The sequence below is a fragment of the Diachasmimorpha longicaudata genome, chromosome 5, assembly GCF_034640455.1.
Source record: "Diachasmimorpha longicaudata isolate KC_UGA_2023 chromosome 5, iyDiaLong2, whole genome shotgun sequence".
Lineage (NCBI taxonomy): Eukaryota > Metazoa > Arthropoda > Insecta > Hymenoptera > Braconidae > Diachasmimorpha > Diachasmimorpha longicaudata.
In genome coordinates, this window is record NC_087229.1 from 2,292,616 (window position 1) to 2,309,129 (window position 16,514).

Genomic DNA, 16,514 nt, shown 5'->3' on the forward strand with positions numbered 1-16,514 from the left:
AGGCAACAGTTGACTTCGTCACGACGTTGTCCAGCCTCCAGCCCCTCCCCACCACTTTTTCGTTTTTTTTTATATCTCAAAATATAACAAAGAAAGAGAATGTGTGTGCAATCTGGAAAGAGTGGAGGTTATATGACCCACGAAAAGGAAATTTTGAATAGTTGGGCAGTTCAGTTTTTGTTTTTGACAAGCCCTTTTTTAGAGATCAGATTTAGCTAAAATTATAAAGTTCAGAGTTACAGCATTTGTAATATTAGTGAGTAAATAAATTGTTTACGTGCTCTCTCCAAACACTCAGTGTTTTCTTCATCAAAGATTAAATAAACCCTCATCTCAATTAACCTTGACATTAAGGATTAGTTGATTGTCCTTTGGATTGGACTTCGTTGGATTGCTCATCCGGGCTTCAGTTGAGAAATGTTCCTGCCTCCTTTTATCAATGTGAATAAAGGGGGTGGGGCTCCGTTCGTACTTGTTCAACTGTACAAATGATCAACTGTACAGAGAATTTTCAAACCGTGAGAGCACCACTGTGCAGGGATTCAACTGTCGAAACTAAAAAACACATCTGTACAGGCGGCGCAGGGTGGGTTAAACAGCGTCGACAAGGTAGAGATTGATAGTTTTTTCTCTCGACAGTTGAATCCCTGCACAGTGGTGCTCTCACCGTTTGAAAATTCTCTGTACAGTTGAACAAGTACGAACGGAGCCCCCCCTTCCGCCCCTCAATACCTACTGTCGTGCATTGGAAATCACCCCTCAATCCATGCCTTGAACGTCAAGGAGACAGTCGACGGTCGAAACAACGAATACAAAGTACGTACAGGAACAGTATCCACAATTCATCCAACATCTATTATCGTATAATTGTATCGAAAGCATTTGTAGAAATGTCCAAAGAGGAGCAGTTTGATGGAATGCTGTTGGCCATGGCCCAGCAGCATGAGGGAGGTGTCCAGGACGTGAGTACTTCGCAATAGGTTCACCCTAACCTCCCAATTCCATGATAATCGATCAAAATTGACGCACTAGATTAGAAACTCTAAAATACAATATTCTTTGGCAAGAAATATTGGAAAGCGAGAAGGAATATTTCACCATATCTCGTTTGGCGATACGAGGGTCAGGGATTCGTAGTAAATTATTCCTTGCCCTGACCTCTGATTTCTCGGAGGATGTTGTGTGCCGGAGAGGTTATTGTACGCATTATTGATTTGGTGATATACGTTTTCTTTTAGCTCTTGGATACAATATTCAGTTTCTTGGCGAGGAAGACGGACTTTTACACCGGTGGAGGATCTGGAGCAGCGGAAAAGGTAAGGATAGGGAATGTAACTTTATCATTTTATCGATCATTAAGATTTGACTCAATATGATTTTTTCAGTTAGTTAAAAGTAAATTCGAAAAATACCAGTCTACGGCTATGCAGAAGTATGAAGACGAGAAGATACAAAGACTGCAAAAGGAGAAGAAACATAAAGAACGCATTGAAAAAAAGAAACAGGAAGAAGCTGCAGCTCTTCTCGTGAATGAAGTGGACATTGGAGATGATAAAATCGTGGAATTGACCGATGAACAGGCTGAGAAGCTTCAGAAGGAGATAGATAATAAGGTGAGTACATAATTCATTTATATTGATTATAATTTGGTTGTATCCATAGAACCGTGGATACTAAAATTGTTTATTGATTGTTGTGTGTAATATTAGGAATTACAATACTAGGTAACATGTAGTACTCGATTCTAGTCAATGAAAAAGCCTAAATTTTTGTAGAATGTACTCCCTTCCACTTTTGGGGTGCGAAGCGGAACGAACGTGCGTGATACGTTTGATATGCAAATCGATTTCTACAGGGTTATATACTTCGTAGAGTTAGCTGGATTATCTATTTTCAAAGACTCCACAAAAGATTATCAAAAACTCCACAAAATTCCTCTTTAATGATCCTTTCTGCTATTCAGGAAAAAAGTTGAAAAATCGGAACTTGACACAGTGTCGCATACGAAAATCAACTGTTTCTTTGGAATCACTGACTAGCTTCTGAATTTTTGATCATTAGACGAAAGAAAAACAAGGAATTATTTGACACTTCGTAGAAGATAATCCACCGTTTGGGAAATAAATCCTGTTATTTGTCTATAAGAAGTAAATATTTTAAAAAATATCATTACTTCCTGTTATTTAATTTAGATAATACTGATTATGTAGGAATTTTCGGTTCCACTCCGGTGCAAATAAGCTGAAGTTCATAATTGAAACCAAATACTTGAATTTATTTGGAAATATTTACGAAAGTAATATTTCATGTTTAGTCTAATTGGATATAATATTACAGACACATATTGTGTTTTCAGCATGCCCCAATTATCGAACCCTCGCTCTCAGGACCGAGCACAAGTTCTACAAGCCTGCCCGAGACTCCCGATAAAATGGAAGCAGTTGATGAGGAAGAGGATGAAGCAGACAAAGGGAAGCTGAAACCCAACACTGGAAATGGTGCAGATCTCCCTGACTACAGATGGACACAAACTCTGCAAGAGGTCGAGGTAAGTACATAACTTTATCTAATAAATGTAGGGAAATATCTTCAGCTCTGGTACTGCAATGATCTGACAAAATTGGATAAATCGTTGTCATATCGATTATTGGAGAACGGTTAGTCAGGAGAGAATTTACAAATAATATTGCGGATCCGTCGTTGTAATTCAGAATATTTATAGCAAAATAGGTATTCTATGTTTTCCTTCCATCTTAGAAATGATTTTGTCCAAGATCCACTCTGTGCACGGCTATTCACCATAAATTCTCTCCTTGGTCTCCAAACACTAGAGCATATTCGTCAAGTTTCTTGATCTATTACATATGAAAATCTGACGTATGTTCATTGTTGATTCGCCATTTAAAGATAGAAAAAATCGGATCAATAAATTAACTCAACAATTTTGCAATTTTTAAATACTTTACTAAGTGGCGAAACCATCTAATACATAATTAATATCACAGACAGGAAGAGCATAATTTTACTCTTCTTCGCTCGTTCGAATAAACAATCAGCTATCACTAGTCCTTCCCGTGAACCATTTCACGTGCTTCATATTAAAAAATATGTTCATCACTCGATCAAAAAAACATAGGATTCGTACGATTCCAACACTTTTCATCGATTCCGTTTTCGAGTTTATGACGAAATATTCTATTTTACCCTTTCATTTATTCCTGTTTCACCCTTTCCGCATCGCAATTGGTGACTACTTAGTTGATAAATTTGTTATATCATTAGGCTTTCAATCATTTTCTTCGAATATTTTGCATAATAGTTTTCAGGATTGAAGAAATTATTCGAAAATGGGACACAATTGTTACAAAATTGAGCTGGCCCTCTCGTCGGCTTCAATTCTTCCGAATCGATCCATCACCCTTGATATCAGTAAGCGAAAACTCGTTTCTTCATGATTGTACAATTATATGACAACACATTTGTATAAGTACTCATGCAATCAACAGTTCTAATTATTCGCTAATTGTGAATTGTCACACGTATTTAATCTTCGGCCATTTCGTTGGCATACTTACGTCATAAGTATTACGAATAATGTAATTACTGGACTGTCACGTACCACGCATTTGATACAAGCGTAATACAATTTATGTACGATATGCAAAAATTCGACTCAAAATCAATTTTTGTTCAATATTTTCTAATGTTTAGAATATTATCCTGCTCGAAGAAGTACGTTTTCTTTAACGGATTTCATCGAAGTAGAGACTCCATAAAAGATATCCTTCGTGATGAGTAGTTAGTTGTACTTATCACGAGCTCTCACTGAAAGACAAATTGATACAGATTAAAAATTTCATAAACAGAGAAATGAATAATCAATATTATATTTGCAACCGAATATGAATTCTCTCCAATGTTCATCATGAAGATGATTATCAATATTCAATTGCTAATATTTTTCATCATGAGCAGATCAATTGACATTTTTCCATTTCATAAGGTTGTCTCCCACCAATAGTTACAGGAGAAAATATAGAGTAAGATTTTTCAATGATTTAAAAAAACCAACCAATCTGGTTATGAAAATCATTGCAAGATCTGAAACATGAGCTCTACTTACTTTCCATCCAAAGGACACCAGCAAAAAGTCCTACCATGAACAAGAAGCTCATGGTGCATACAAGCACCGTAAGCTGATGTCTGGCGCACCATGACTTTTTACAAACTGCTGTAGGTCTTCCTAATCCATTGACAACAGTGAAATGAGTGCTACTGGCCACTGATACGCTATCCAATGTTTTTGGGGACGTTATAGGAGGGGGGTGCATTGCTGTTAGTGTTGCCAAATTTGCCGCTGTCAACAGCAAGGTACCCGATGCAGCACTCTAGAAATTTAATGAATGATAACATGAAAAATATTTGACTTAAAAATATTTCATGAGAACGTATATCAATGGCGAAGGGATCAATCGGTTTAAACTTTTTTTTTGCGAGGAAGTTTTCCACATGAAATAGACTCTCAGAGATATAATGCATCTGGTGCCAGAAGGATTTGAACAATAACCAATATTTAATAATTATCAATAGATGACTGATTTATCTTTGGATACTGTTTAATCACGTAGTCCTCTAGAAGTGCTGACATTTCGTAACGTCAATGGACTATTCCAAAAAAATAATAATCTATCCGTTTTACTACATTTTTTCTCTCACACGGAGAGAAATATCCAATAAAAATTACGTATCTGTTCCGTAATTTCGGAGTAAAATGCGACTAGGAAATTTTATGGAACTCTCACGGAGTTTTTCCTGAAAGTTCATTAATTTATCTTAATCAATCATCGATTTTCCACTCGATTCCGGAATCATTGAGGGAACTGTTACTTCCGTAATTTCTTCGAAATGTTTAGCTCCGTCCTGCGAAGCTTTCAACTCTTCAAATTACCCATAATTTTAACTACTGTTATTAATTAACATGTACATGTGTGCTTGCCGTCGATCCCTGTGACGATGTCGAACTCCTGGACGGTGAATTTGGCTGTAAATGATGGTGCATCCAACTGCTACAATTGTCACTGTCTTTTTCACTTCGTCCAACGAGTGATGGTCTCGGTATATGCCAGGAACCTTTGGGCTCACCAACTGTAATCATTGTTGCACCGTATGCTGTGTCGATCTGCGAGAGTATGAGAGAAAAGAAAATATGAGGTTAATCCAGCGTATAATCATGTCTTCGATTGCGCAAAGGAACGAGGTATGAATGTCACTTGGCGGTCTGTCTTCAACATCAGGACATGGACGAGGGGAGTCGTACCCTCGTTCAAAAAATTTGCATCGAATCACACTATACTATCCACTGTATAATTATATTTTTTTTGCAAAGTAGTTAACCCTCGGAGCCACTGCACCTCTCCACGTGAATTTATCTAGTCGCGTGCTGTGAGCACTGCACCGTCTGGCTATTTTCGACTGCGAGGTTTTCAAAACGTTCCGAGTACCCAATTCAAAATCCTCAAGGGCCTTAAGGGCCGTCTTCCGGGGAGATCATGGGACCAAATTGATTTTGCTTATTACAGTCAAAATAACCTGTTAATTTTTGTGAAACCCAATTAATAAAATATGGATATCATCACTCTTTGTCGGAATTTGATTTTCATAAAAATAAAAAAAATATTTTTAGTGTGATTGGAATAATGAATTTGGTCACGTGACCTCTCTGGAAGACGACTGTTGAACTATGCGCAGAGTTTGATTGTTCAAAATTTATTGATAAATTTATTGATAATTGAATATCACAGATCAACGCCGGCCACAGAAGAAGGCCACTATAGTTATTCTATTGATAAGTGCGCCACGTGGAAGGAATTCCTCGCAGAGTGATATTAAATTTTTATATCGTACTCTGGGCAGTAAACGGCTAATTATGCGCGTCGTAACTAAAATTCCCCCGGTAATTTAAATTGAGTTTTTCTCTCTGTTAATCTGTGGTGAAAAATTCAAGTTTTTTTACTGAGAGTTTCAACTGTAATGATTTAAGGAGTTATTGCTGATATCTTCTCACTTCTTGTGTTTTTGTTTTAATTTCTGAGGAACCGTTGGTAAAAGTGACGTGAAAAAATATATCGTTTTTATTTCATTATTACTGAATGGTTCATGAAGCTTCATCACGGTGGGAAAATTCTCCTACATTCCAAAATCTTAGAAAAACTTGTTCCAAAAATTAAGAAAAATAGACGTGCGGCTGTACAAATTTGTGAGTTATTGAATAATGAGAAAACCTAGAGACGGTATAATTTCTTTGTGTCCATGCATCCACGATTTACCAAAAATTCTTTTAAAAAAAAAGAATAATGAGAATATATGCGCAATAATTTCTGAACGGTTAAACAATTATGTTTTATCACATCAGAAAGCCCTCGTATTCTGTTCTTAACTATTTAAATCTAATAATCTGATCTTTATTTTTAATTTCTCATTTTGATTCTTTATGATTTAATCGTCGGGGATGCGAAATTATTATCCGGGAATTGAACTATTTCTCCCCTCGGAAATGGGAGATATTACGTTCAACTGCACCATACGCTTGAAAAAAAATTGTACCCGTGATTTTCTTATAAAATATATCCAATTCAGGGACACGGAGAGATATTGTCGCTGAAAATTCTATTACGAATATTGAAAAAAAATTAAGAAACTCTTGATTGTGAAAAAATTCAATAGTTGAGAATAATTTCTCAGAGTTTTCAATAACATTTCTTCACATTTTTTACAGGATTTTGCGCCTTTTTTTCGTGCTAACGATAAAAAAATGTCTCAGAAATTTCGCTCTGAGGACATCTTTCCACGAACCCTAAAGCCGAAAAACCAGATGAAAATTTATAATTTCCATCCGGAAGCCAGGAAAATTGAACCCAATTTCCAATAAATTTTGTCTGAATCATCTCCAATAAAACCTACTCAATTCATCACTTACATTAGCATCAGTTGGCCAGCGTTTGTTGCAGGATGCTTCCTCTACGCGGATACGAATTCCAGACATTTCAGGTGCTCCACTTCAAAATACAAAATTCAACCGAGAAATTGCAAAATTTCCTTAAATTTTTCACTTTTTAAATCGAGAAAATTCGCCTATTTCTTATCATAAATTGAACAACATAGTTCACCATAAAAATTTTATCCAAAAAGTCCCACTTATCATCAATTAATTGATGAATTAATTTGTCAAATTCATTCGACAAATGAATAATTTCGACGAATCTGACCAATTTTTTTCAAATATCCCGCCTGTTTACCCCTCAATGGTAGCAACAGTATTGTGCTCTGTGCTCTGACTATCCGACCAAAAATTTATCAAACATCACGTTTAAGTTATTAACAAATTATACTGATGGAAAATCGTGCACAGAATCACCCTGCAGCACCGGTTGGGCTTCTCGTCAGTTAAATAGTATCTCCCTCGCACTCGCGACTAGAGCCGCCCGCATATGGCCTTTGGACTGGCTCTTACAGTGGCTAAGATCGGTTTTATATACCTTCGCATCTCCCACCTTGTTTTTGTAATGCTCAATACAGACGCAGTTGTGAGTTTTACAAACTTGAGGTATGAAACAAGCGGATTGTGGCTGACTCCTCTACCTGCAGCGGCCTCTCTCACCGGATCTTTAGTGTTAACGATCCTCAGGTCTATTGCAAGGACAACCGAATGAGGCAATTTTTTTTTTCTAAATTCCAGATCCTGAAAATTTGCAGCCTCAAGATTTTTCACTGAGGACTTAATAGATTGATTTAAGAATTGAAAATTAATTTGATTCATTCGAACCCTCATGGAACAATTTATTTATTCTGAATGAAATTCGTTATATTAGTTAATCAATCGATCGAGTATTCGTTAATATAGTTAATCAATGGCTCAGTTGACTGGCGAATGTCAAGTCAAACAAGGTTTATCAAATTTACTTTTGTTAATTAACGAATGAACATTCGATCAGACCTAATAAACCCGAATTTACACTGAAAAAAATCACGAGTACAAATCACAGAAAATAATATTTTCCCGAGTCAAAACAAGTTCATTAATTTCAATTTATTATTATCCATTTCACGAAATTTATTGTATTGAAATACGGCAAATGCCATTTAAATAAAAAACCGATTTATTCTTTTTTTAAAACTATTTCTTTGACACTATCCAAACAAATATTTTTTTGATTCACTCAATTTTTCCTCTGGGTACAATGAAAATCCATTCGTTTGGATAGGTAATCTATACTATCAGTGAGGGCCTATGTGCAGAATACAAATGCAATTTTGTCTTGGAATAAACAAAAATTACCGTGCCGCTGCGTAAAATGGTCTCGATCTCTTAGAACCGAAAAAACGCAGAAACATATTTGGTTGTTATGTCAGATTTACCACATCAGTTATTTCATTCATGAGCAATTCCACCGCGGCGATTCATCCGGTGACATGGTCACCGATTACACACTCATTCGACCTATAAGGGATCCCAAAAACGTCACACAGATACCTCTCATATTACAACCACGTTGTAACACATCAAATATTCCCGTAATTACTTACTTTTACAATTGTTCTTAAGAAAATCCTGATGATAAATAACTCAGGCGCCGTTAAAATGTGACTGGACAATAACTTTAATTGATACGCGCAAAACGAGAAAATAATTAACATTTCGCGTAAGTGTGCCTCTAAAATTCGGTGCAAATTTGTATTTTCAGAAAAATGACTGATTACTGCACTCATAGAACGGAATGTTTATAACATACGAATGGATTTTCGTTATTGCTTAGGGTCCAACTCCCAGTTCGGTTTGATTTTTATTGCAATTATTGAAATTGATTCTTATTAAAGATATTGATAAATTTCTGAAAGACTGTGAATTAAAAAGTTAATAACCAAAGTACAAAAAATGTCAAAAATCATGTAACCAATTTGTAATTATTGCAAACTAATAAACCCTGGACGGGTTTCTAAAACATTAATAAATAAAAAAAAGTTTAGGATCCATTTGGTAGCATCAAACGTCAACGTTAATAGTTGACAAATCTATATTTGATAAACGTGGTTTCACTTTGTCATTCATGATCCACGGGAACCATTCATTAATCATTAAAGAATATTTATTTGTTCATATTCGATTCTGCCATTAGTTAATAGTTGACAAATTCCGTTTGGCATCAATGAATCGTTCCATCAGTGTCCTGAACTGTTTTAGTGGACCTCATCACTGAATCTCATTTCTGATCCTAATTTCCGCTGCACGGAGAGAAAAAATCTTGAGAAATTACGTACCTGTTCCATAATCTGCCAGTCAAAATAATATTGGGTAAAAATGACGGAATAGTTACGCACTTTTTCGGTGAACTTTCAGCACAAGATCAAAACAGACCTGAAAAATTATGGAATGCTCAGTGAAAAAATGCGTAACTGTTCCCTAATTTTGACTGAATACTGTTTTCACTGGCAGATTATGGTACAGACACGTACTTTTTCAAGCATTTTTCTCTCTGTATCTTCAACAAAGACTTCAGGGGTTTCCCCACCAACTTGTGCTTGGTCTAAATTTTCAATCCAACCTTCCGAAAGTACAGTAAAAGAGAAATATCGTAAATTTAATGAAATATGGCTTATTGGATGCATATTCTGTTGAAAATGGGTCATTATTCAATTAAAAATGCTTATTGCATACGATTCCATTGATACCGCCTACAATAAGTTTTCAGATCAACGATAGGCGATACATTCAAATAACGATACAAATCCGTTGAAATATTGAAGGAATGCCAACGAATATATGATCGATTCGAACCCTCATTTGATGGACTAATAAGGTTCATGTTTGGAGCCCTGAGAATTAACGATTAAAACGTACAGTTTAATCAAACAGTACTTCAAAAGTGCTGACATATTTTGTTACATCAATTAATTATTCCGTTAGCCTTTATTGAACAAGACTGAGTGACTTAAAAAATAATTGTTCCGGTTTAAGAAATTGTCCCCTGATAGGATCTCTTCTCGATCACCGACAACCTCTCACGTATAAAAATTCCTGTCTGTCAAAAATGTTTCAAAAATCTTCAGGAGAATCATCAAAAGATTTGCGCAAGATCTCCCTGAACGATTTCCCTTTGGACATATGTTCGGAAACGAGTTCGTTAAGAGCAGTTTCTAAAGTCAAATTTCGAACGTTTTCATCGAAAAATATTGTCATCCTCAAATCTTTCAAAGCTTATTTTTTTCATCGCAATTTCAAGCAATCAAATGGTAGCATTTCCCGTCAGGTGGTACAAGTGAAACCGTTTCAGTTCGGATATTTTTCGAATGTTTGCCTGTTTGTTGCTAAGCAATGAAAATATCCGATAAACAATTCGTACGCGTTTCAAACCCCAAAACTAGCATTAGAACGAATCAAGTTCAAAGACTTTACCCCGACATGAGCAGATTTGGAGGAGAATCCTTGGACATTATTGTTCAAGAAATTTTAAAAAATGTTCCTAATAGTACGGTGAAGACAAAAGCCACAATTTGGAAACAATTCTCTGCATTTTGTGCAGATAGAAAATATACGCTGGAGAAGCCACAACAATGAGTGAAAAACCATACCATATGACGTGAAAAGCCACACATTTAATTGCTTGAAATTGGAATGAAAAAAATAATCCAGCTATTACCCCTCAACCTTCAAAATTAATCGGATATTTCCCTCCAGGTTCCCTGCGTAGCACCGATCGGGATAGATTTCATAGAAAACCCTCGCGCTCGGGATTTTTAAACTGCAAAACTTATCCCTCTCGTGGCGACGCAAGGAAACTCTTGGGAAATATCCGATAATTTCGGAGCTCTTGTGGTATTATGTGCGATAATTTTTTGATAATTCTGCGGGTAGGCTATATATAAAAAAACAAACGTTAACTTAACCAAATAAATCTCTTTTCATTTCAAAAACCGACGGTAGTGGCCGTGCGGTTAGAGTGCTAGACTCGCATGCCAACGACCCGGGTTCGATCACGGGCACCGGCGGTCAAAAAATTTATAGCGCTTTAATCTCACAGTTTTACTGTCGAGCGGTAGTCCTATCAAAAAGACGACTGTGCCAGGGCAGGTTTTCCTCGAGTGAGGTTTTTCCCTCCCTTTCGGCAAATGCGGTAGAGGGGGCGGGGGGGGGGAGAAGAGAGTTTAAGAGAGGCTGGAGAGGATGTAAAACAAAAGTAGAAACGTTTGTAACATCAAAGAAATAAACAATTTAAATTTACTTCTCTTTTCATTTCATGGCACAATTCTCTTTGCCGAAATTTGGATAGGAAAAATAATCTCCTGAATACCACTCGAGCTTCAAAATTATCGAGTATTTCCCTCTAGGTTCCCTGCATACAAACGAAGTCGTCAAGTTTTTCAGGAAACATCAAACCTGAAAAACTTGACTCCTTCATTTGTTTGCAACGAATCTATCGGGAAATATTCGATAATTTTGAAGCACTTGTGGTATTATATGTGATTATTTTTCCCACCCAAATTTCAGCCAATAGAATTGCACCATTTGTTGATATTTTGTATAGCCTACCTCGAATATCAGCGATAATTTTTTGAATATTTTGGTAAACAAACGACACTTAACCAAATAAACCTCTTTTCATGTCATGGCACAATTCTCTTGGCCGAAATTTGGATAGGAAAAATAATCCCCTGAATACCACTCGAGCTTCAAAATTATAGAATATTTCCCTCTAGGTTCCCTGCATACAAATGAAGTCGTCAAGTTTTTCAGGAAAAATCACTCGTGCTTCGCACTCGTGATTTTTTAGCCTGAAAAACTTGACTCCTTCATTTGTTTGCAACGAATCTATCGGGAAATATTCGATAATTTTGAACCACTTGTGGTATTATATGTGAATATTTTTAATTCGTCAGAGATAGTTTGCGAAGATCTGTCGAGCATTCCTGTGAAGGATTCCCCAAGATCCTTCGCAAACAATGATTTTTCAGTACTACAACTCAAGACATTAAAAAATCCCCGCAGCTCCCAAGCACTCACACACTCACGTCTTGATCTCGTGCTCCAGATAATTTTTATTATTATTTTATTCGCTTAATCTGTCTACTGATTAGGTATTCTGATTGAGTTTCTGCACCTGCCAAGGACTCACTTCCTTCCTGAAAAACTAAGGCCGCACAACTCCATTTGCAAAATTCCCCATATCATTGAGAGATAACATTCCTTTTTCCTAAAGAATAAAGTGTAACGAGTGAGGGGCGTGGGCACCACGTGCGAGGTCTTAACTTTTTCCAAGGCAACACACCGCGACGACAAAATCCCATTCCCCAACATAGAGTTAGATGACTTTCGTTGTATTCTAATTTTAAGCGAGACGTACACAATACCCTGAATCAATCTATTCAATCTATCGATTACTTCCAGTCCCATTGCACATGGTAAACCAGTTAACCCGGACCTTAGGCTCATTCGATGTTTCGGCAACAAATTGTTATCAGTATGTGATGCAACACATGACATGAGACCCTTCAAGAGAGCAATATTTCACGTTCCAGTTCAAAAACACAGAGCAATATTCAATATAAATTGTCAGAAACGAAAGAGATTGGAAATTTTGAATTTATGCTCGGAAAAGTTTTCGTAGATTTTTGCAAAAATTAGTCATTAGTTTGATCGACCGGCTCATTTTTATCGTGCGATGAAATTGTTTTTACCAAATGTCCATCTACTCTAGAGACGTATTTATTTTTATACTCATCAAATGCAAAAAAGAGAGGAATTTTAGCTGAAGTGACAGTACATTTTTACAATTACTTCTTGATATTTGAAATTTCTTTTCACAAGTGACGGTAACCAGGTGGTCTGTTGCAATATGCATTGTCCTGGTGACGTCACTAGGTCACGTAGGCGGCAAAATACTCATGGGGGCGGGGATTTCACCCGTATCCTGTATAGACAACGATATCTGACTATCGATTTTCTGAAACCCGGACTTAACATTTATCTAATATTTTCAGTGTGTCTTTCATCACCTCTAATGAACTCATTTAAATCTTCATTAATTTGAAGATAAAATATTTTCTAGACGTATTGCAGTAATATCTAGGCTTACTCATTACACTTACAAACATTCCTTGAAACTTCAGTCAGAATGTCATCTGAATTTTCAATGAACGTTTGAATTGTCAAACTTATGTTGTGAAAATTAAGTATAACACATATTCCAATTTTTAATAGATTGAAAACTCAGAGAAGTTATTACCGAAAGTCTCCATATTTGCGAGGTTATTCAGTGCAGAATCAAAAATGAAAAATTACTTAAATATTTAAGGAATTATTTAATTTATTACGCCGGGAAAAATAGTTCAATAGAAATTTCGTACTCTTTAGTGGATCTTTACCAAGAAAAAAATTATTTAAAAATTACGGAGCAGTTACGCACTTTTTTTACTGAGCGTTTCATACTTTTTCTGGAACTTTTTGGATTTTTTCCTGAAAATTCACTGAAAAAACGCGTAACTTTTTAGAAATTTTTACCAAATATTGTTTTGACTGGCAAATTACGGAACAGGCCCGTCATTTTTAGAGAGTTTATCTCTCTGTATTCCGTAATTTTTCTTTAATGTTTATTCTCGTTTCTGAATACCGAAACTTCAACGTAACATTCAATAAAAATGATGTATCTTTTCCATGATTCCAAAGGGAAGCGCAGTTCTAGCAAATTTCTTGGAAGTTCCGTAATTTCGATCTGGATGGTTTGCGAAAAATGACGATACTGTCACGTAAAGGTTCTCAGTCGATTTCGTAATCGATGAACGAAGAGTTTCGTAATATTTACTGAACATTCCTCTTCGGGTAATGAAAAATACTATTGAAATTCTATGTAAATCTGTCGTTGTTGAAAATTTCAAGTTCTTGAAATTTCACTTGAAGTTGAGCTGCAATTTTTGAGCAGTGCATGAGAAGTATCACACGCCCCTTCATTATTTGCCACATAATGTTTGATGATTTATTACTGCATTCCATCATTAAAATTCTTGACGCTTCCAGTGCAAAGTCGTTCACAACATACAAATAAAACCCTGACATTGATGATCATGACCTTTCCGTACCGAATAGCCACATAACAGGTCCTTTTTTTTCTTGTTCTTCCTTTCCTCCTTACGGTTTATATCATGCGATCGAAGACACAAAACCCATAATGTTTCTTCATGAGTACACATCTCATGAATTTGTTATTGAAGGCTTGTAAGCCTCAGTGCAATGAACCATCCCACGGTTCTTGTCGTTTAGAATATGACGTTGCTCGTAAAGTCTGTTCAACACGAAAAGGAAAATTCTTTAGAAATTACGTGTCTGTTCCATAATCTGCCAGTCAAAATAATATTGAGTAAAAATTACGGAACAGTGACGCCCTTTTCAATTAACTTTCAGAAAAAAGCCGAAAATGTTCCAGAAAATGTCTGGAAACTTTAAATAAAAATATATACAATAAAAAAAATACTCGAGAATAGTGAAATATTGTATTCAAGTCGCTGTATCACTTGGACGGAAGTTATCATCACAGTAAAGTATTTGAATTAAATTTCTCTCTGGGGTGAAGAAGTCACTTTTCGCAAAATAAAATTCTTACGCGCATCATAATTAAATTCTAACCTTATTTAGGAATTTAGATTTTAGAAATACATTTCATCGCAGGTAAAAATGGGATTGAAATTTTTCCACACCGATGGCAACTGCTATGAAAAAATGCGTAACTGTTCCGTAATTTTTACTGAATACTGTTTTGGTTGGTAGATTACGGAACAGGCACGTAATTTTTCAAGAATTTTTCTCTCCATGAACAGATCTGCATTAATAAATTTGCGGATACGAACGATTATTGATATAAGACTAACAATTAATTTTACACAGATTAATTATTGCAAACGAATAGATTTTGGTTGTTGGTTAGGGCTCCTTTGGTTCCACCAAACGTCAACGGAAATTAACGACATTTATCAAATATATATTTGATAAACGTCTGTTAACTTGACAGTCGTCACCCGAGTGCCCTATTCGTTAATTATTACCAAATATTCATATATTCATATTCAATTCTCCTATTCGTTAATATTTAAGGACTTGCATTTGGAATAAATGAATCATTCTATCAGTTCCGTAATTCGCAATCAAAAATAAATATCGGGAAAACATACGGAAGTTCCAGTCAAAGTACAGAACACTCCGTAAAAATTATGTAATGCACTGCATAATATTTACGGAGTATTCCAGACCCTTCGTAATTTTTATCGGACCTTTGACTTTCCTCACGAATTACGAAACTTTCGGGTAATTTTTATTAAACTATTCTATTTTTTATTGAGCTATTCATCTCCGCGCGGGGAAGAGCGAGCATTTGAATCAGTAATGACGAAGGGAAAATTATCATCAGCTCGAGCGAATATAAAATCAAAATTACGATGTAAACATAGTAATTGAGGATCATACTGGAAAAGTTGGAAAATTGATCGTTAATATTGAATAACTCATAGTTAATTCTTACTCACGTGAGGAAAACCTGCGCTGACTCAATCAAACATTACAATAATTTTGACGTTCTTGTATTTCACCTTCAACTTCCTTCATTGCGGGAGTCTCTTATTTTCTCTTGGCCTTGAGAAAATTCACAGACTATCAGACCCATAACGTCTCCCCGTTAACGCAATCTCACCATCGGTATATCCCAAAGTTAAAAATTTTTCACGCATGTGTCAGTATCTGAAAGCCTGCTTCATTGCGCAAGTGATCTTCCTTTTCAACGATACGTGTCGATGAGCATGCACTACGTGATAACTCACATTGAGAACAGATGATTGCTTTAAAAAGAAAGTGAAGAGTCGGAAGTGAGGACAACCTGGGGCGCAGAGTATCTATATTTGACGCTAGCTCTATATTTCAACTTTTACTGGAGGAAATTTTATTATGTAATGACGATATAAACTTACTACCAGGATAAGATTCGTTAAAGACAAATCTGGGTGAAGTGCGGACAGTTGGAGAGAGTTGAGAGCGATATTTGGTGAAGATGGAGAGATTTGGATTTGTAAAAAAAGAGGATATAGATGTATTGCTATTCTTCAGACGTTGGGGAGAAAGTGAAGGATGAAGAACAACTTACAATGGTCATAGTAAGTAATAGAGACTATTTTCATACTTCAGTGGCATCGATTGATGTTAAGAGAATAGCACTGAAGGTCTTTTACTGATAGGATTGTCACAGATTAACTGATAATTTTCAATTTTTTAATTTCTCTACAAATTAATTATGCAAATCTCAAATTGAGGACCAATAAACATTTGATTCTTCTCATATTATCATTGGAATAGTCAATTGTTTTTGGTACCTGACACTTTTTCTCCTGAAGATTTGACGGTTACACCGAGATAAGTTCACTGAGACCAAAAATTTTCTTGGGGGAAGAATATTTACTAATGGCAGGAAAGATTAATTAACATT

The 16,514-nt window shown here is 35.9% G+C and overlaps 2 protein-coding genes across 3 annotated transcripts in view; one reads left to right on the forward strand and one right to left on the reverse strand.

Annotated features, from left to right (window-relative positions):
• Positions 1-716: 716 nt before the first annotated feature.
• Positions 717-16,514, forward strand: part of LOC135162909 (nuclear migration protein nudC) — a 43,245-nt gene continuing 27,447 nt past the window's right edge. Inside the window, exons 1-5 of one of the 2 annotated variants that reach the window (XM_064121858.1) lie at positions 717-816; positions 889-962; positions 1,239-1,316; positions 1,386-1,613; positions 2,357-2,548. In XM_064121858.1, the coding sequence (XP_063977928.1) occupies positions 891-962; positions 1,239-1,316; positions 1,386-1,613; positions 2,357-2,548 (570 nt within the window). In that variant the 5' untranslated portion in view covers positions 717-816; positions 889-890. Of the gene's footprint in view, positions 817-879; positions 963-1,238; positions 1,317-1,385; positions 1,614-2,356; positions 2,549-16,514 lie in introns of both variants that reach the window. The other variant, XM_064121857.1, reaches the window with a different exon arrangement.
• Positions 2,956-7,492, reverse strand: LOC135162911 (uncharacterized). The gene is made up of 4 exons (XM_064121860.1): positions 6,977-7,492; positions 4,985-5,179; positions 4,124-4,388; positions 2,956-3,825 (listed from the first exon to the last, which is right to left on the reverse strand). The coding sequence occupies exons 1-4, from the start codon at positions 7,040-7,042 to the stop codon at positions 3,800-3,802; spliced, it is 552 nt and encodes a 183-aa protein (XP_063977930.1). The 5' UTR covers positions 7,043-7,492; the 3' UTR covers positions 2,956-3,799.

Bases quoted from the DNA above. Each gene is read 5' to 3' on its own strand.
- LOC135162911 (XM_064121860.1), bottom strand. From the start codon at position 7,042: ATGTCTGGAATTCGTATCCGCGTAGAGGAAGCATCCTGCAACAAACGC. The intron at 5,180-6,976 runs GTAAGTGATGAA...ATACTCTCGCAG, and splicing joins GCTGGCCAACTGATGCTAAT to ATCGACACAGCATACGGTGC. The intron at 3,826-4,123 runs GTAAGTAGAGCT...TTTGTCTTTCAG, and splicing joins TGGTGTCCTTTGGATGGAAA to TGAGAGCTCGTGATAAGTAC.